Source organism: Pelodiscus sinensis, chromosome 1, assembly GCF_049634645.1.
Source record: "Pelodiscus sinensis isolate JC-2024 chromosome 1, ASM4963464v1, whole genome shotgun sequence".
Classification (NCBI taxonomy): domain Eukaryota; kingdom Metazoa; phylum Chordata; order Testudines; family Trionychidae; genus Pelodiscus; species Pelodiscus sinensis.
Genome location: NC_134711.1, coordinates 189,538,393 through 189,559,083, shown reverse-complemented (window position 1 = coordinate 189,559,083; position 20,691 = coordinate 189,538,393). Strand labels below are relative to the sequence as shown.

General features: G+C 44.5%; 1 protein-coding gene across 2 annotated transcripts in view; it reads right to left on the bottom strand.

Annotated features, from left to right (window-relative positions):
- BACE2 (beta-secretase 2) overlaps nucleotides 1–20,691 on the bottom strand; it is an 81,082-nt gene that overhangs the window by 11,657 nt on the left and 48,734 nt on the right. The window contains exons 5-8 of one of the 2 annotated variants that reach the window (XM_075912127.1): nucleotides 17,683–17,817; nucleotides 13,722–13,823; nucleotides 4,570–4,719; nucleotides 3,074–3,242 (exon numbers count right to left, since the gene is read on the bottom strand). In XM_075912127.1, the coding sequence (XP_075768242.1) occupies nucleotides 3,074–3,242; nucleotides 4,570–4,719; nucleotides 13,722–13,823; nucleotides 17,683–17,817 (556 nt within the window). The remainder of the gene's footprint in view (nucleotides 1–3,073; nucleotides 3,243–4,569; nucleotides 4,720–13,721; nucleotides 13,824–17,682; nucleotides 17,818–20,691) is intronic. The other variant, XM_075912134.1, reaches the window with a different exon arrangement.

Genomic DNA, 20,691 nt, shown 5'->3' with positions numbered 1-20,691 from the left:
CATCTAGTCCTGAGTGAGAATTTAGCACTACTCCAAAACCCTTTCTTTTTATTTTGCAGACACACTGACAGGCTGCAGAGGCTTGAATGAAGCAGCAACAGTTTATGAACCTTCTTCAACCCCCACTCCAGCTTGGGAGTTTTTTGGCCAATTTTTCCCAACAGTTTTAGTAGGCTGGGGAGAGTATATCACCTGAGGATTTTTCAAAATTCTTATAAAGACTGTCTTCTTCAGTATACGCCTTCAAAATAACACGGAGGTGGATTTGAAATTAGAACTGGGTGAAACATGTTTTGAAGCTTCCCTTAAATTAAGCTCAAAAGTTCAAAGGCTTTTGGACTTCTCTTCTTGCAATAATCAACAGCTTTCCCCAGCCCTCTATCAGATTTGCCTCAGGGGTGGGAGGAGCTGAAGTTTGAGGAAAGACATGTGTTGGAGAAATCGAAGGAGTAAGCGACCAAGAAGGGTATGAAGATTTGGGGACTCTGTATAATTTGTGAATTTTTTCCACCAGAATGGTGCAGAAACGGAGACAGAGAAATAAAATCTATTTTTCCCCTTCCCCCGCCGCACACGAGATCTGTGTATTTATTATGCACTTAAAGAGCAATAGCTGTGAGGAGTCCTGTGGCACCTTATAGACTAACTGAAGTGTTGGAGCATAAGCTATTGCTTATGCTCCAACACTTCAGTTAGTCTATAAGGTGCCACAGGACTCCTCGCCGCTTTTGCAGATTCAGACTAACACGGCTACCCCTCTGATACTTAAAGAGCAATGGCGTTATAATCCTATACAAAATCTGTATGGGTGTGTTTTTTGTTAATCTGTCACCTAAAAGCACCTGCTGGAATTCTGGGAGAGGGTGCATTTAAGATATAGCGAAGCCTGAGCAGTCATCCCTAGTCCCAGGAACTAGGCAGTTGTACCACAGGATCTATGCTCTCCGGAAAAATCAGCACTCCAGTAGCATGCCAAGGTGGAGCAGTGCCTGGACTAAGTTCCAGAGGCTTAAATCACATACGATCCTGCAGCTGCATGGAGAAGATGTTTGAATAGCACATCCTGGAGAACTTGGAGATGAGTGAGCAAGAAGGGTCACCACAGATAAGCTAATTCTTATCTCTACCAAAGAGATCACCACCTCAAAAGAAGTTGTGGTTCAGTTCAACGGCTGGTTTTGGTCCAATTCTTAATTTTTGTTAATTAGATTTTAGTCCCTATTTAAAAGGCCACAAAAGCAACAAATTCAAAGTTCAAATCCATGTTCTAATCATTAACTACTTATCCAGTTGCAGCATAAAATCAGCGACAAGAAACTATGTTTTCAATGAGCTCTCAAAAGTGAGGACATGTAATCAGCAAATCAGTTTATTTTAAGCCTGTGAATAGACTTAAGAGTCCCACCTAAAACACAGTAATAGAACTGCTATGGAAGTTTGGACCCTGTAAGAAGCCAGTTATGCTGTTTAATTTCTGCATACCATGCTGACTGTTTACCAGGCAGTGTCATGGTTTTCTGGTGAAAAATTATTTTACCAGACTTCTTGTATATCCATAATATGGGAGCTGTCAAGAAGTGAATTCAGAAAAACGTGTGTATCTGTGAATCACTGCATCAGCACAATAGCCTGTATTAGACAGCGGCTTACATCAATGGTTCCCAACCACTGGTCCATGGACTGATGCCAGGCTGCACCCATGCTGGCTGCTCTGGCACTGGGGCCAGGGTATGCCCCAGGTGTGTGCCAGGAACTGCTGGAGCTGAAGCTAGCTGTTCGTGGTGGCTCTGGGGGCTGGGGCTGGGGTACACTGCAGCTGGCTTCAGCTCTGGCAGCTACTTGGACTGCTAGATGTCTGTGTTCTCTGAAAGAAGGGGAGAGGAGTGCGGGGGCAGTGGCTGGAGCAGGGAAGACCTACGCTGCCTGCCAGCCCTCAGCATGTGGGGTGGCCCTGGAAAGGCAGAGCCCAGCTCCTAGTGAGTTGGGGTTTGGGTGCGCGCACACACACACACACACACACACACTTGTAATTCTTTTGTTTAGTGTTGTAGATATCTGCAAACTCTGATCTTGATTTTTTTTGCAAATATGCAAATGAATGTGCATAATGAATATGCATATATCAAATGCTGCCAGTATGCCAAAAGTTTGTGAATGGGTTTGCTGGTCTGCAGTATAAAAAAGGTTGGGAACCACTGGCTTACATCATGTGATCTCTGTAGAAAGCAAGTTCTCATAATAAATATGGATAACTGTGTGACATTATACCATGGAGCTGAGGAGGTTGGTTGACAGATGAATTCTTCCAGGCACCAGAGGCACCAGCTGGTGATCAGTTTACATCATAGCTAATGTAAATGCAGATTCTATTAGAATTCAGAAAATGTAATCCCTTTGCTTTGAAGAAAGATTATCAGAATGATGGACTTATGACAACAACAACAGTGGGCAGAGCAAAGGAGGAAGCTGTCAGGTAGCCAATTATGGCTCATTTGGCTTTCTGTTAGAGCAATTTAGAAGCTGCTCTAGATTCAGTCAGTTGGCTAAGCTCACTTAAGGGACATCTACAGGGCTACAAAAGGACTAGTTGCACCAAGTCTCAGACTCACATTGTAGGTCTAAAAATAGCATTGTGGGTATTTGTCCTTGTGATGGAGCCCAGACTGAAACCCCACAAGGGGAATTACTGATGTATTCTCCTATGTTTCCCTAAAGACCAGTTAAGAGATGAGATGACAGGAGTTCCACTCTTTACCCCGTGATAACAACATTTCCTTAACCATCTGCTTAGGATAGAATAACCTGTCAGTCAGTCTTGACTAAATTATGTACACTTTTTCCACCTTTACCTACCTTCATCTTTTCAGATATTGGTGAAAGGTCAGAAAGTCACAATTTTTACTTTTTCACAAGCTGTGCTGGTTTATTACTCTGATCTCTCCTTTATTGCCAATTGCGGAAAGTTTGCATTAGCATCTACTTATCTGTAAATTGCGAACCTGTAAAGTGATCTTCCTTGTTGATAGAGCAGCTGATATAGTTTGATATTTCCCATAGGGAATACTTCTCTTACCTGCGCATGGACTAACTGCAAAGCCCACTCTCTTGTGAGCCCTGTCAAAGATAACATAGAAGCCCTCCATAACTGTAGCACCAATAACCAGGGCATTGGTGGAGGAAGAGATGCCAAACCGGTAGCATTCTAAATTCTGTCCAATCCCAAGCAGGGGTTGAATATAAAGCTGTTTATTCAAAATAAAAATAAAACAAATAGTAAGTAGCAGCAATGCACAGTATTTAGAAGATAATGACATCAGCTCACAGCTGTGGATGCATTCATAAAACACAGCTCTTTATCTGGAACGTTCTCCAGAGCTTTTGATTTCTCATTTTGAGCACTCATTCATTGCTTAGCAGTTCATCAGATAAAGATGAATGTTGTAACTCACTTAAAACTGGGTAGAGTGTCAGTGGAGTTAAGAACCAGGAACACAGATGAAATCTGGATTTTTTATTAGCTGATACGTAAAGGTCACCTTCACTTTCATCTAAGCGATTGTCCTCATTGTGTGTGTGTGTGTGTGTGTGTGTGTGTGTGTGTCAGGGATATACAGTCAAATTACAGAAATATTCAAAAGGATGGGGGTGCGGTGGATCCAGAGAACATTCATGTCAACTTCAAGCCTTTTTAACAGAGTGAGCTTAAGTCAATTTTACACACTCATTTCCCACTCAGGGGTGAAGTCAAACTACATGGTCTATACAGAAAAAGCTTTTTCATGTTAAGAGCATCTATATGTTTCAGTTAGTGAAGTAAGAGGGTGTCAAACTGATGTTTATATTGCCATCAGAGCTGAAAAAACAATCAGGAATGATATTTGTTTATGTTTAACAGAAGTGGCATATTATATTTTAAAAGCCAGGCAGTACATACCACATCTAGGTGATAATGATAATAAAAACAAAATTGCCAAAGGCATAAAGGCCCTTTGCCAAGAGTGCCATTTGCAGGAAGAAGTGCCATAGCTTCACTACCATACAAAATTATAATACATTTGTTTTACAAAATGGAATGATCAAAATCAGCTGAAGCAAAATAAGTATTGGTGACTGAGACAGAACTATTGCTGTTAAAAAAAAAAAAAAAAAGTGTGCAGAATCATTATTGGATTTTTTTCCCCCTGACAATTTAAAAAAGTTCTCCACCTGCTCCACAGTTAGTGACAGAATAGGGATATTTTTGCAAAGCACCATTGACATTTTCCTCCTTTAAAATGTATTCTTCAAATTTCATCAAAACATCTTTAGCAGACCTGGAAGTAGCAGAATTCATAAAAATCATTGAAAACATTTTTTTGTAAGCATGAACTCCAATGATAGTTAAAATAAATGACTGGGGTTGATTATCTCTGCATCACCAGAATAGCTTTCTATGAACAGGATGAGCTGGGAAGCTGTACAATGCAATGATGAAAGAACTATGCCATCATAACGTTTAGCTCTCTGTTGCTGCAAGAATTATTTCACTGTAATGTGGCAGATTCAAACCAAATAAGATAAAGTTCAAACCTGTGGTAGGATAGTGATCCGAAATGATCTGCTAGAGTTTTCATCTCTCAGGTAGATAGAAAGTTTAGGAAATAAGGACCATGGTGTTTCAGTTTTATCCCAGCATGCAAGCTGGGAACCAGTCCAGAAACCAGAAGAGAATGTTTGAATCTATTGGGGAGGGGGAGGCGGGGGAGAAAAAAAATATATGCACATTATATTCTGTGATAATTAATATTATTACATTCATCCATGACCATCAATTAATCACCATTAACTCTTTCAATTAATTAATGATTAATCAGTTTTAATTGTATTGATAAACAATACCAACTGACATTTTATTTAATATTTTTCTACATTTTCAATTACAAAAAACAGACTACAATGTGCACAGTGTTCACTTTATATTATTTTTATTACAAGTATTTGAACTGTAAAAATTACAAACAAAAGAAACACTTTTTCAATTTACCTCATACAAGCACTGAAGGGTAATCTCTTTAGGGTTGTCAGATACGGTCACAAAAAATACCGAACATGGCCGGAAAAAAATTGGTTGAGGACTTCCCTACCCCCAAAAATTTAACAGTCTTAAAATCCCCATGCACCACACTCCCCCAACCCCTTCCAGACACAGCAGGGGAAGAATGTCCCAAGCAGCCTTCCGTCCAAGAAAAACAGAAAATACTGGACATTACACATCCTGTATTTTCTAGTTTGTTTGGTTTTTTTTTTTTTTTTTAACCCGACAGAGGCTGCAAATACCGGACTGTCCCGGCCAATACTGGACATCTGGCAACTCTAAAATCTTGATTGTGAAAGTATAACTTACAAATGTAGTTTTTTACATAACTGTACCTACGTCTGGGGTGAGACCTGGGAAAAGAGCTTTGGGGTGCAGAAAGGGGCTCTGAACTGGGACTGAGGGGGTCAGAGGGCAGAAGGGGGATCAGAGAGCTGGGCTGCAAGATTGCAGGCTCTAGGCTGCCCTTACCTCCTCAAGAAGCTTCCAGAAGCATTGGCATATTCCTGTTGGCACCTACGTGGAGGTGCAGCCAGCGGTTGCGTGTGCTGCCCTTCTGCCCCGTCTGCAGGTGCTGCTCTCCTATAGTTCCATTGGCTGGAAACTATTATGTAGTATGGAGAGTTATGGGGGGTAGTGCTTAAGGCAGCAGCAGTGCATGGAGCCCTCTGGCTGCTTCACTATAGGAGCTGGTCGGGGGACATGCCACTGCTTCTGGGAGCTGCACAGAGCAGGGAAATCCCCAGACCTCGTTCCCCAGCAGGATCTTGGGGCCAGATTAACAATAGCAGATGGGCTGGAGATGGCTGGAGCGCTGTGTGTGTGTGTGTGAGGGGGTGGGGACGGGTAGAAAGGGAGGGGAAAGCTCTAGTTTGCCGCCCTCTGTGTTAGTGGCATCTGACTCAGATGAAGACGACAAATATGCATTTGCCCGGGATGGTTATCAAGCAGAGCCTGTTAGCAGCATGGGCATCTGTCCTCTGGAATGGTAGCTGAAGCATGAAGGGACATACAAATCTTTAGCCCATTTGACACAAATGTTTTCTCCAACACTGACTACAACTGTGCCACATGAATGGCTATTTTCACTTTCAGGTAACATTGTAAACAAGAAACAGGCAGCATTATTTCCTGCTAATGTAAACAAATATATTTGTCTAGTCTGGTGTCAGCAACTTATGGCTCACTAGATAGCTAGATATGGCGCTTCTGGAACCCTCCCTCAGTTCTATCTAGGCCCTCCCACAGCAGGGAGACAGTGCTGGTGCTACAGTCTTACGCCCACCCCCCCACACAACTGGAATGCCAGTGCCAGATTCCTGCAGGGGATGAAGAGGAAGAAAGCCCCAAACTTCCCTGCCGGATCCAGCGTGTGGGGAACAAATGGAGTGAAAAATGGCTCAGTGCACTGCACTTTTCCTTCCTCTGCAACACACTTCTTGGAGGCTTCTTTCCGGCAAATGGGAGCAGTGGGAGGCCATGTTATACAGTGCATGTGACATGGCACAAAAACAAGTGCTCCTCACCCTCCCCACTCATCCCACCTGGCCAGACAGCCTGCTCCCAACCCACTCCTGTCCCCTCCCTTGCTCTGGCCCTCTCTCCCCAGCCAGACACTCTACTCCCACCCTGCTCCCACACCCTACCTCCCACCCAGACCTCACTCCCTTCTATACTCCACCTCCTGCCCTGATTCTGCACCCCCATTGCTATCCCATCCAGTGGTAATCCTATCCCACACACTTAACCCCTCATTTTTGGCCCCACCCCAGAGCCTAGGTGGGCCCACAAAATCCTCCAACCCTGGAACTGCAGAAGAGTAAATCTGGGCAGAGGCCTCCTTGGTCCTCCCCCCACCATGGGGTGGAACACCAGGGGAGTGAGGTATTTCACTTGGGGGCCACATTAGTGAGGACTGGGGGGAAGCTGAAGCTTTGGTGTTTTTTTTTTTTTTTTGCTTCTCACTTGTGTGGTCCCTGCTAAATAAAGACAATGTTGAAACCTTTTGTTGGACATATTTTACTTTATTTTAAAATGAAGCCTAGCCAACAAACCCCCAGTTGGAGCCCAGCTCCCATCTGGCTACAGCATAACAATCCTGCATCCCTCCCTCCCCCCACACCAACCCTGAGCCCTTCATATCCCCCATACTCCTGCCATAACACTCCTGCACTGCCCCCCACATACCAACCTTGTGCCCTGAGCCGGTCATACACCCAAATCCCCTGCCCTGAGCCCTGATACATTCCAACCCAAACTCCTACACCCCCACATGACCACCTGCTATAAGATTGACAGAAGACATCCTGAATGCATGCAAGAAGCTGGGATTTGACCAGTTCTGATCTAATCTTCAAAGAAATATGCAAAAAGATGCAGCAGCAGAAGTCCCATTAAATAAAGTCTGCGAGCACAACATTTCATGTATTCCATTATTAATTGTGTCAATTATGTATAATATTAAGTTGTATATTTTCAGTCATGCAAACGGGCATTCTTATACAGCTCTTTGTTAACAACTTGTTCTGAATTTTGACGTAGTTTGGCTCTTTGATTTGAAAAGGTTGCCGGCCCCTGGTCTAAGTGGACAAGAAGTATGACTCTATGGACTTGCAGGCTTTGAAGTTTAGAGTTCTTTATTTTGGAATGCAGTTTTTTCCATATTTCTACATCTGTGAATTTCAACTTTCATGATGAAGAGATTGCAGCACGATACTTGTATTAGGTTAACTGAAAAATACTATTTCTGCTGTTTCTACAGTGCAAACATTTGTACAGGGAGGTCCTGAACTAGTTTGCTGGATTGGGGAGATCAAGTCTCCCCTCCTGGCTGTCAGCCCTGCTCCCAGCCCTGCCAGGGCTGTGCTTCTAGCTATTGGGGGCACCAGTCTGGGCTGTGCCACTTTACACTAAGCTGACCTGGGCGGGGCTGTGCCCCCCCCACCAGCCCCAGCTGGGGCTCTGCTCCCCACCACACTAGCTCCATTCCTTATCACCAGCCCAGCTCCTGAACCTGGCCAGCCGGGGTTCTCTGGTCCAGCAATATCTATGGTCTTGCTGAACCATGGATGTTGCTGGAACAGAGAGTCGTGGATTTTAGAGATTTAACCTGTAATCAAACAAATATAAAATGAGCACTGGACACTTTGTATTCTGTGTTGTCAAAATATATTTGAAGATACAGAAAACATCTAAAAAGATTTAAATAAATGGCTTTTAATGGCTTGACAGTCCTAATTTTAAATGCCTTAACATTCATGCATGCTTTCTTCTCCCTTCATTAGAAGAGTTCTTGAATGGACACAAATTACAGAAGAAGCAGCTTGTGCACATAAGCCATCAGTGAGGCCTGTCTACCCTTTTGGCTGGTCTGATCCAACAAACTGATTAGCATTAAGACATGCTATTAAAAAAAAATATCTTAAAGGCATGAACATGAAAGGATTATTATGCCTAGTGGCAGGATTCTAATTTAGCGTTAGCAGCAGAAACAGAATAGTTAGAAATGTAACTAGCTGCAGTAAATACGTAAGCAGGATGATCAAACTCATGAGCTCCCTGAAAATACTGCCACATCAACAGACAGAAAAAGCAGTAAGTAGCCTTTGCTCCCTCCCCACCCACTCCATAAATGTTCATGTACATCTGGAGCTCAGCACAGATACTAAGGAATAGGTACCCTTTAAACACAAACAATTTAACAAAGTCAAGAACCTCCTCCCTTCTCCAGAGACACAATATTGTCTTCAAAGGACATTTTAGAGCAGGCATTAAAATTGTAGCTTGCAAGTTCAATAAAATCAAAGGAAACCTTTACACGGACTTTAGAAGACTTTGAATCAGGCTGTTAGTCTCTCTTCCTGTCTTACAACTTCGTGCTTTTGAAATAAAATTGATTAACAGAAGTTCTTAATATAACCATGGTATTACGAACAATAAACGCTGGCAAAACTTCCCCACCCAAGACAAACATCCCATCCTACTTCCTGAAGCACATAAGTATTGACATGAAGCCTAGCTAGATGATGCTAGAGAAGAGAAACAGCTTCTTTAATCTCGTGTAGTACTTTGTGCCTGTTCCCTTATGAAGCATCACACAATACCTTACTACAACACACACACACACCATTACACCAAATACAGTGTTTAAGTGAGCAAAAAGGTTAAACTCAGTTTATTTATGCATATTCACTACAATAGACTCTCATCAGACATTGAAGCCATATATCCAGAAATTATTTATAGAAAATGCTAGTGGTGACTGACATGTGTTTACAGGTGTGCCTTACATTTTCTCTAAGTCATAATAAACGTGTGAATAAAAAAAAAATAACCCTACAGCTTGTAAATCAAAACATAGCCTTCAGTCTTTTAGATATAAACATTTCCTAATACAATACCTGGCAGTCATTCTTATACACCCCCTCTTGTGCTAGAGCCATTCCTCATTTTTTCAGGAAGAACGGCTCTTGCACAAAAACGGCTCCTAATTAACTATGCAAATGAAATGTGGTAATATGTTAATCTGCACTTCATTTGCATAGGCTTTTGCAGAAGAGGGAAGCTGTGTAGACGTAGCCTATATCAGAGGCAGTGGGGGTAGGGAGGAAGCAGGAGCCAGTGCTGGGGGGAGCTGGCTTAAAAGCCAGGTCCCTCCAGCACTGGCTCCACAGAGCCGCCTGCCCCTCTCCCTCACTACGCTGCTGCCTCTATCAGAGGTAGCAGCCTGACAGGAGTGCAGGGAGGCTGCTGTGAAGCAGCTCCTATCCATGAGGGAGGTTCAAGCTCCCCACAGACAGAGGCTGCTGCTGCCTGAGCAGCCTCTATTTGTAGCAGCCCAGGCTGGCCACAGACAGAAGCTGCTTCGCGGAAGCCTCTCCCGCTCCCCACCCCCACTGCCTCTGTTTGTGGGGAGCTCAGACCCCCACAGACAGGGGCTGGTGCTGCCTTTGTATCAGACGCAGCAGTGCAGGGTGGCAGACAGACCTGGCCCACCTGGGGAGCTGATTTTTAAACTGGCTCCCCTCACCAACCTGCTCCTGATAGAGCAGCAGTGTAGGGTGGCAGGGAGTGCCCCATGAGTGGGTCCAGAGTGCACTGTCTGCCGGCTCCTACCGCTAAGAATTCATGCTGTTAGTTGACTATTCAATTAACCGATAGCTAACATCCCTAATCTGGGCACCTCACAATTTTTACATTTAGCCTCACATCACCACTGATATAGAGAAGTGTTATTATCCCTAGCTTATACATGGCCAACTGAGGCACACAAGGGCTACATCTAGACTGGCATGATTTTCCGCAAATGCTTTTAAACAAAAAAGTTTTCCGTTAAAAGCATTTGCAGAGAAGAGCATCTAGATTGACATGGACGCTTTTTTGCGCAAAACAAATCTGAGCTGTCTACATTGGCCCTTTTGCGCAAGGACTTTTGCCCGAACGGGAGCAGCATAGTATTTCCGCAAGAAGCACTGATTTCTTACATGAGATCGTCAGTGTTCTTGCGGAAATTCAAGTGGCCCGTCTAGACACAGCCAAGGATTAAATGACTTGCCCAAGGTCACACACAGAGCAGGAAATCCAACCTGGCCTTCCAAAGTCTCAGGCTAACATCCTAACTACTGAACTGACATTTATTCTTTTAGGCTTCACCTACACTGCAGGGTTTTTGCGGAAGAAGCCTTTCACGCAAGAGTTTTTGTGCAAAAACTTAAGAACATAACATAAGAACAGCCGTATTGGGTCAGACCAAAGGTCCATCTAGCCCAGTATCCTGTCTACGGACAGTGGCCAGCACCAGGTGCCCCAGAGAGGGTGGACCGAAGACAATGATCAAGCGATTTGTCTCCTGCCATCCCTCTCTAGCCTCTGACAAACAGAGGCCAAGGACACCATTTTATCCCCTGGCTAATAGCCTTTTATGGACCTAACCTCCATGAATTTATCCAGCTTCTCTTTAAACTCTATTATAGTCCTAGCCTTCACAGCCTCCTCTGGCAAGGAGTTCCACAGGTTGACTACACTCTGTGTGAAGAAGAACTTTCTTTTATTAGTTTTAAACCTGCTACCCATTAATTTCATTTGGTGTCCTCTAGTTCTTCTATTATGGGAACTAATAAATAACTTTTCTTTATCCACCCTCTCCACACCACTCATGATTTTATAGACCTCTATCATATCCCCCCTCAGTCTCCTCTTTTCTAAACTGAAAAGTCCCAGTCGCTTTAACCTCTCCTCATATGGGACCCATTCCAAACCCCTAATCATTTTAGTTGCCCTTTTCTGAACCCTTTCCAAGGCCAAAATATCTTTTTTAAGGTGAGGAGACCACATCTGTACACAGTATTCAAGATGTGGGCGTACCATAGTTTTATACAGGGGCAGTAAGATATTCTGGGTCTTATTTTCTATCCCTTTCCTAATAATTCCTAGCATCCTATTTGCCTTTTTGACCGCCGCTGCACACTGTGTGGAAGTTTTCAGAGAACTGTCCACAATAACTCCAAGATCTCTTTCCTGATTTGTCATAGCCAAATTAGCCCCCATCATACTGTACGTATAGTTGGGGTTATTTTTCCCGATGTGCATTACTTTACACTTATCCACATTAAATTTCATTTGCCATTTTGTTGCCCAATCACTCAGTTTGGTGAGATCTTCTTGGAGTCCCTCACAGTCTGCTTCTGTCTTGACTATCCTAAACAGTTTGGTATCATCTGCAAACTTTACTACCTCACTGCTTACCCCTTTCTCCAGATCATTTATGAATAAGTTGAAGAGGATTGGTCCCAGGACTGACCCTTGGGGTACACCACTAGTTACCCCTCTCCAATCTGAAAATTTACCATTTATTCCTACCCTTTGCTTCCTGTCTTTTAACCAGTTCTCAATCCAAGAAAGGACCTTCCCTCTTATCCCATGGCCATGTAATTTACACAAAAGCCTTTCTTGTGCAAAAGTGCATCCAGACCTCAAAGCGCATCGCAAAAGCAATGTGCTTTTGCACAAGAGAGCATCCACACTGCATGGACACTCTTGCGCAAGAAAGCTCTTATTGCTATTCACGGAATGGCCATCAGAGCACCTATGCTTTTTCCCCAGAGGGGTTTCCTGTGCAAGAAACCCCTGCGGAGCGTCCACACTTGCCTTTTTGCATTACAGCTCTTGCGCAAAAAGCAGTTATTCCTCGTGGGGAGAGGAATAACTGTACCGGCAAAAGCCCTCTGTTCTGCTGATTTACTTGCGCAAAAACGTGCTTGAGGTGTGGATGCTCCACCTGTTTTTGCGGAAAAACGGCCGTTTTTGCACAAAAACCTTGTCGTGTCGATGTAGTCTCAGAGCAAAGACTCCTCAACTGAGGCTACAGTGCTCATCCCACGCGAGGGGACTGCTTTCTTTACAAAGTAACAGGTGGCATCACAACAGCAGTGTTTGGAGAAATGTTTTGAGATGGTAATCTGCTTGTTTCCACAAAGAATTCTGAAAGATCAAAGATGCCAATGGGCCAACCAGCACCGGACAGGCTGCTATGTGTTAAGGGCTTCAGTATGACATGGTAGTGAGTCAAGCAACTGGTGTGAATTTAAGCACACACTAAATGGTTAGCTGGCTCAGGACACAGGGTTCAGCACATTGAAGATCTCAGCCTTAGATCTGTCCTACTGGAAAATAGTCTAGAAAGAAAATACTTCTTCTGTCTCTCAGCTTCTCTAGGAAGACAGCCCTCTTGTCCCGACACACAGCTTGAACAGGGCCAGTCTATAAGGTTTTGAATACTTGCTGTGATTTCAAGAATAATAGTTTGTTACATTACACTTGCCTGCCTTATTTTTATATGACCAAATAAATATATTTTGTGAGGCACGGCTTTATACCACATAACCGGACCATGGAGGCCACCAAAATAAAGGATTTTAGTTGCATTTAAGAGCCCCCCTCTCACCATAACTTATTAACAACACGCTAATCTAACAAGTGCCTTCCACAAGCAAAGCATGTTGAAATTTCTACTACAACACTGACAGTATAAAGTACAGCTACTGAAATATATCTGATGTGAAGCATGATCCTGCTAACATTACTCACATGAGTCAGAGTCTGAGACTCAGAATCCCCACCCACAAACAGTCCTGATTTCAGTGCGACTGGTTCCAGAGCAAGATGCTTCCAAATAGAATAGTGGCAGAATCAGACCCATCAGCATCTTTATAGACATGAATAGTCTCATTGACGTCCACAAGACTCTAACGACAAGCAGGCATTATGCCTGACAGGAAGTGCTTGCAGAATTAGCCCTTTATGTTTCATGAATGTTTCAAAACAAACAGTGAACTAATTGTCAGATGCTAGTACACAGAATTTGAGAGGCAGCGATTACATTATTGGTTCTTCGGTGCCTCAGAACAAGCCTTACACCACTGCAAATGTCCCCACCTTTTCCATATTAGAACCCCATTTTCCATACTGAGACCTGACCCCAACTAGAGCCATTGCTCATTTAGCAAAGTGGGCAAGTTGATCACAACCTCCAGACACACCAGGTTGTGGCCCCCTCAGGTTGCAAAAACTCATAAGCTCGTGTTACACAATACCTGAAAACGTACACGGTCCTTCAAGGAACAAGGAAGGTTTTACATGATCGGCTTACCAGAGATGTGCGCACAATTGCTTCAACCACAGCATTGAAGACCTTCTGGGGCAGCCGGAGGAGAGTAGTGCCACTGTCTACTATTGCTTTGTCTGCATTATACTAAGAGAACAAGAGGGAAGGAACACAGTTAACATAATGTATGCAGGTTCAACTTTGTAGCCAATTGCTTTGTAACAATTACTAGACTGTTCTTTTCTCAGTAGCAGTCATCAACCTTTACTTCATGTAATCTGAGAGCACTCTGCAGCTGGCAGCCAGCATAAAACTAAGGACTAAGAATGAAAGACAATGAATGAAGGATTCCCCCCATAGTTGAAATGGCTCACCATAACTTGAACACACTACAAGAGGCAAACGTATTATGACCTATAGTACTATGGACCTGGCTTAAAACAAATTAGGGAACTTCAGTCCTTATTTCTGCTCATCATACTGAGTCACCACGACTAACAGAGTCACTATAAAAAAGGTCACTTCTTTGTCATACTATAAGAAGTAAGGCAGAAATGCAAATGGAACTCTGAACCAGAATGGTAAAATCAAGTCTTGTCACATTATAATCTGTGCTTGCCAAACAGACATGTTTCTCTTCACTATACAGAAATCCAATAAATGAAAAAGCTTCGCAAACACGAATACATAAATATTTACAAGGTGGTCTTTTTACAAAATATGTTAGTAACCACCAGTGTTTCCTGGAATCCAGGAGTGGGCAATATTTGGTGGCGGGGGGCGCTGGGGGGGGACGGGACGGACACTCCAAGATTTTGGAAAGTGGTTGAGGGCCGCACTCTTCCATGATATTAATGGAGGAGATGCAGGATCTGGGATGGAGGTTGGGTGCAGAGGGGAGCTTGGGGTAAGGCACTGGGATGCAGGAGGGAGACTGGAGTCTGGGAGGGAGTTTGGGTAAAGGAGGCGGTTGTGAACTAGGGCAGGGGACTGGAGTGCAGGGGTTTGGAATGTGACCTAGGGTCAGAGGGGATTGTGATCTGGGGCAGGAAATTGGGGTGCCAGATCTGGGAAGAGGTATAGATGCAAGAGGGGACAGAGGGTTTGGGTATGTCGAGTGGGGGAGAGGGTTGAGTCAGGGAAGGGTCAGGGTGCCAAAGGCAGGCTGTGGCCAAAAGACTTACCAGCCAGCTGCCAAACCAGCCTGCCTGTCTGAAGAACTAAGGCTTGCAGAGCTTAAAACATTTCCCAGACAGCCAGCCTTCCTGCTTGCCTGGCCATGTGCTTCAGTGAATATCTCAGTTGAGGAGAGATGGCATGGGTCTTCTTGGCTGCCCATTATTTTGGCCAGAAACGGGATGGGGGCAACTGGGGGAGGGGGCGACTCCTGAAGCTTCCCTCCTCCCCTCCAGTTTTGAAACAGAAACAGAGCCTGGCAGCTGTGTTTCTGCACAGCGCATGGGTCTGCAGGGCAAGCAGGGGAGCCTGCTTAGGGCTCCCCACTGCCTCCGTGGCTGGATCTGGTGGCTTGTCAGGCCAGATCTGGCCCCGCAGGCCATATTTTTGCCCAGGTCTGCTATAAGCTGAGCACTTGGGCAGCCACCCAGGATAGATTCAAATGCTGCTCAGCTGATTAGCAGAGTGCTCACAGCGCTCAGTGCACATACCAAAATTGAATCCACACCTGGATGGAAACAATTAGAGGGAACACCCGTGACTTCATGTTTTATCATTAACAGTAATGGTAGTTTTTTCTCCCTATCAATTGAACTAATATTGAGAGTTGGGTCTTGTGGCAAGGTCTTTAATGAGTTTACACTCTTAAATGACAGAAGTAGTATCTTTTAAGTTTAATGAATATCAATTACATGGAAATATTTTCAATGCAGCTTTGTAATGTGGCAGTGAAACTCAAATTTTATTAAAATACAAAGAAACTTTGGGGTTCAGATAGTGCTTGATCCTCAGATAGCTGAGCACCACTAGAAGAAATGTGGAGAGTCTAAGCATTGCCTCAAAGCATTCAGCCTTCACTCAACACATGTGCAGAAATGCTTCTATGGAGCAGAGGGAAAAAACAAACTAGCAAACAAACCCATCAGCGATTTTTATTATTTTCAGCTATTCCTCTACCACCACCAACTGGCATCTCAAAGCTGAACTTGGAAGTAATATATAGCAAAACAGTCATGTTAGTTACCCACTGCCAGAAATACATGGAGAGGGTGCAAAGAAAGCAAATTACTCACAATCTAACAGCTCAATGCTTTCTATGCCAGTCACAATGTGTTCAGACCCACCAGTGTGCAAAGCCTGCTCTCTTTAGCTCAATCTTACTGGATCACAGACAACAATCTGCCATATGCTGCAGCCATGCGGGCAGCTCAGCACTGCTCTATCCAAAATATTCACCCGGAAGGATCAAGACCGTAATTGCAATAGTACTCAACAGCTTCCCAGTACTGAAGCAAAAGAGATTTGTTTTTACACAGAAAAAAGGAGGACTGTTGCCTCTTGCAACTGTAAGATTTACAGAAGTGCTCTATTTCCTAAATCATTAGTAAATACCAAAGGGCAAGTCCCTACCATCACAGTTCATCCTCCCAAGGTACTCATTGTACATTTATGCAAATTCAGAAAGACTAACAAGCTTGCTAATCTCATAACTACTATGACCTTTGCCTACTGTTTATCTCCTAAATTTTAATTAGAGAGTCTGCTTTGATTGTTGCAGGGGCTAGGTCTTCAGTACAGTGACTAGCATAGCTTGGGCATTATAGAAATGACAGAAAATAGCAGCAGCAAGAGTAACTGCAAAAAATATTAAATCTTCAATTTTATCCCTGAAGTTAAAGTGGAAAATATTTTTGTCAACCAAAAGGCTACTGAAGCAACAGCAACTCACTTCTCACTAGTACAATTAATCAAACATTCAAAGTGCCTGTAATACAACGGCTGCAGCTGTGCAATCCCTTGTGAACACTGGCGTATCTGCAGTATCTACCTACATTTCCCTTGGTCTAGGTTACTTAAACAAAACTGCACATAGTCTTGCTCATCCACTCAGAACCCCTCTTTGAGTCTGGTGTATTGTTAAACACAAATACCAAAAAAAGCAAACAAAATCTTCCACTCAGCTTTCTGCTAGGCACGGTCTCTTTCCACTGAGAAAGAATGTTTAAGAAAATGCCCAAAGGAACACGCACAACTTTCAGCTAAGTCTTCTTACCCAGTCCCAACTTCCTTTGTGAGGGACCATGACAGGAGACCCTGTGTCCCTGAAGCTTCACTCTTCCATTTCCCACTCTAGATTTAATCCAGTGGTTCCCAACGTGGTGCCCACGGGAACCATGGTGCCCGCCGGGGTATTTGTGTGCGCCCGCCGACAACCTGGGCCAGCCCCGCCCGCGGTGCACAGGAGGCGCCGGCCCCAGGCGTGCGACACGCACCAGTGCCGGGTGCGCAGCGCTCGGGCGGCCCCAGCCCCGGGGCATGCGGCGCTCGAGTGGCGCCGGTGCCAGCCCCAGGCGCGCAGCTCGGGCGGCAGCGCCGGTCCCGGCCGCAAGGCGCTCGGCCGGCCGCAGCCCCGGCCCTAGGGCACATGCCGGCACCGGGTGCAAGGGCATCCCAGTCCCCTAGCGTTCTCCCGGACGCGCAGCCCCGCCCCCGGGTGCCCGGAGCGTGAGTGGCCCCACCGCTGGGTGCCCGGGAGCCTCTAAACTCAGTGGTCCCCAACCTTAACCTCACTACTGTCCCTCTGGCCCTTTAAAGCACACACACAATACTGTTCAAGATATACAAAGGAAATCTATTCGCTCTCATAGAGTATCAACAACTTTTAAATACTGTAAATAGGTCTGCCCTTGAAAGAGCTATATAATTTCAGAGTTTAACTTTGATTGCTTTATTTTTGTTTCATAACAAATGGATGTAATCTCTGTTTAAAAAGCAGTGATGTATGTATGTTTGTTTTTTAACCTACAAACATTTCTCTCATTGCTAATACCTCTCTGCAGTCCAAGTTAAGGTTCTGGCCTCCAACCTCCAGTTTGAGAATTTCAACCTGGTAATACCATTCTTCCTTTATTGGCGTGTACCAGATATCACCCTTGTACAAACTTGGTTCAATTCCACCCATGACCTGAAGAGGGAGGGAGAGAGAATCATAAGTTTGAGAGAGTCATACACATTTGGGGAGGGAGGGTGAGTATACTTGCATAAAACCTAAAACAACCATGATTACACAGGACACAGAAATTTTACTGAGCTCTATTTATGAAGAGCACAACTGTTTCATTATCTATAATGTTTCACCTAGAAGTCAGAGAGCACTTGGTATAGGCAACAAGACCTCATCTTGAAATTCCCAAGTACCAACAACGTTTGCCAACTTCAAATTGATTCCCTTATGGGTGTTCCCTTCTTCAGTTAAAATTAAACAGCATTTTAAATAGTGCTTCCAAAGCTGAATCTAGGCAACCCACAAGAACAGGAATGAGCATTAAGCTCTTCACATTAAAAATTAACTTAAGAGTACAAAAAAGTTAAATATAGCCTAATAATGCAATTTTTAGATGCACTTAAGAAAAATACAGTATGGCAGTTGAGTCATTGCTACCATTATTAGTTCATGGTAGCATTTTCATTTCTGTTAATTATGAATGCACTAGACCTTCATACTTATGATGCAGAGTCAAAGTACAAATCTTTAAACAATAGCACAGAATCTCTACAGAAAGAAATGCCATGCTTGAATAATAGAAGTATTTTGAGAGCACCCGATCAGGATGCTGATGATGATTATGAAATGCGCAGGGAAATCAGACAGGCTACAAAGGCAAAACAATGCAACTATCTTCATATTGACCCAGTGTGTGTCACCCAAGGATAGCATGTAGAGGTAAAGTTTTTAGACACCATTAATGACTACTTTTTGAAGCAGCTTATACTGAAACCCACAAGAAGAAAAGCAATTCTTTATTTAGTCTGAAGCAGAGTACAAGATCTGGTACATGAAGTGAATGTAGCTGAATTGCGGAGTAACAGTAATTAAATTTAACCTCTCGTAGGGGACAAATGCTAAAGAAACCTACCACAGTGCCATTTAACTTTAAAAAAGGGGTTCTATAAAGAAATAAGGAAGCTAGTTAAATGGAAAATAAAACAATTCCAAGTGTGAATGCTTGAAAACTGCACGGAAACTATAACAATACAAGCTCGAACTAAATGGCTCTCACAAATTAAAACAAAAACAAAGGACCAGAAAATGCAAACAGCTTAACAGCACCACAAAAGAGGCTGTTGGTGGCAAAAAGTCTTCCTTTAAAAAGTAGAAGTCAAATCTTACTGAGGAAAATAGAAAGGTGTATATATTTGGTTATGTCAAGTATACAACTACAGGCCAAGAAAGACTCTGAAGAGCAACTAGTTAAAGACAAAAAACTAATTTATTTTTTTTTAAAAAATGCATTTGAAACAGGAAACCTCCCAAACAATCACTGAGGCCACTGGACAACTGAGGTGCTAAAAGAGCAATCAAGAAAGGAAAAGCTGTTGCGGAGAAGCTACGTGAAATCTTTCCTTCAGTCTTCACTGTAGATGAGGAAGGGAAGATCCCTACACAGTTACCCTGGAATTGAGGGGTGAGTACACCCCAGAATGTGATCCAACTAATTGCAGCTATATTATGTGTAGTCAGCCACTATGACCTAATGAAACAGAACACCAAATCATTAAGGTTTAATTTGAAGATAAACTTGACCTTGTCTCTAAAAGCCTAACTGGCAGCTTCTACTTATCAGAGTTTGAGAAGAGAATAAACACGCAAACAATGGATACTGAAAACCTTGGTGGCTGGACAGCCTTGAATCTAGACCAGGGGTGGGCACTTCACAAATTTCTAAAATGATTGTTGGTTGCGCCAGAAGGGTCAGGGCTTCAAGTGTAAAGGGTGAGGCCTGGGGGCTTCCCATGCACCTCTGCCCACAGACCCTGATTGGGGGCTGGGGGAAAGCAAAGTCTTTGCCCCTTCCCCCAGCACCTAGAGAGAACTGCCAACTGTTTCGATCAGTTGGTGATTCCCTCTGGTGCTGTATGCCACTGGCGAGGGGGGGGGAAGGAGGGAGGGGAAGTGGGGGATGGGGGGGGAAGGAGCCTTAGACCCTGCTGCCTCATTGGGCAGGATCCAGTGTTGTGCACCCTCCCCCATCTCCAGGTCTCAATCGGGCTGGAGACAAGGGAGCAGTAGGGCAGCCACAGGCCAGATCAACCGGCTTGGAGGGCCAGAGTTGGCCCGCAGAGGCTGTCTTGCTCACCCCTGGGGCAAGAGATTTGGATGCAGGGGGGCCTGTGAGATCTGGGAGAGAGTTTGGATGAAGGAGGCAGTTGTGACCTGGGGCAGGGGATTAGTTCAGGGGGTTGGGTTGTGCCCTAACGCAGGAGACTTGGGTGCAAGGGTTTGGGTTGTGACCTAGGGCAGGAGGAAATTGTGATCTGGGGCAGAGGATTGGGGTGCAGGGCCTGGGAGAGGGTATGTGCTCAGGAGGGTGTCAAAGGATTTGGGTTGTGTGTGGTAGAACTGGGAGGGGCAGAAGGCAAGGGTGCTAGAGGCAGGCTCCAGCTGGGGGACTTACCAGTAAGACTCCCAGTCAGCACTCCTGGGGGAGTGGTGTTTTCTGTGCTACCTGTTTTTCAAACAGGCCACTCCCATTGGCCAATGGGATTGTGCTGGGTGTGGGAGCAATCATGAAGCATTGCTCCCCTCTCCCTTCCAGGATCATGGTTTGTAAAACACAAATGGCCCAGCAGACGCTTTTCTGAGCAGCGTGGGGGGGCAAGGCAAGCAGGGGAGCCTGCCTGAGGCTCCCTGCTGCCTCCGCAGACTAGATCCAGTGGCTTAGTGGACCAGATCCGGCCTGCAGAGGATGTTTTGCCCAGGCCTGGTCTAGATGCCTCTGATATTAAGATCACCAGGGCTCACCGAACTGCAGCGAGCCCTGCTCGCCAGCCACGCTGT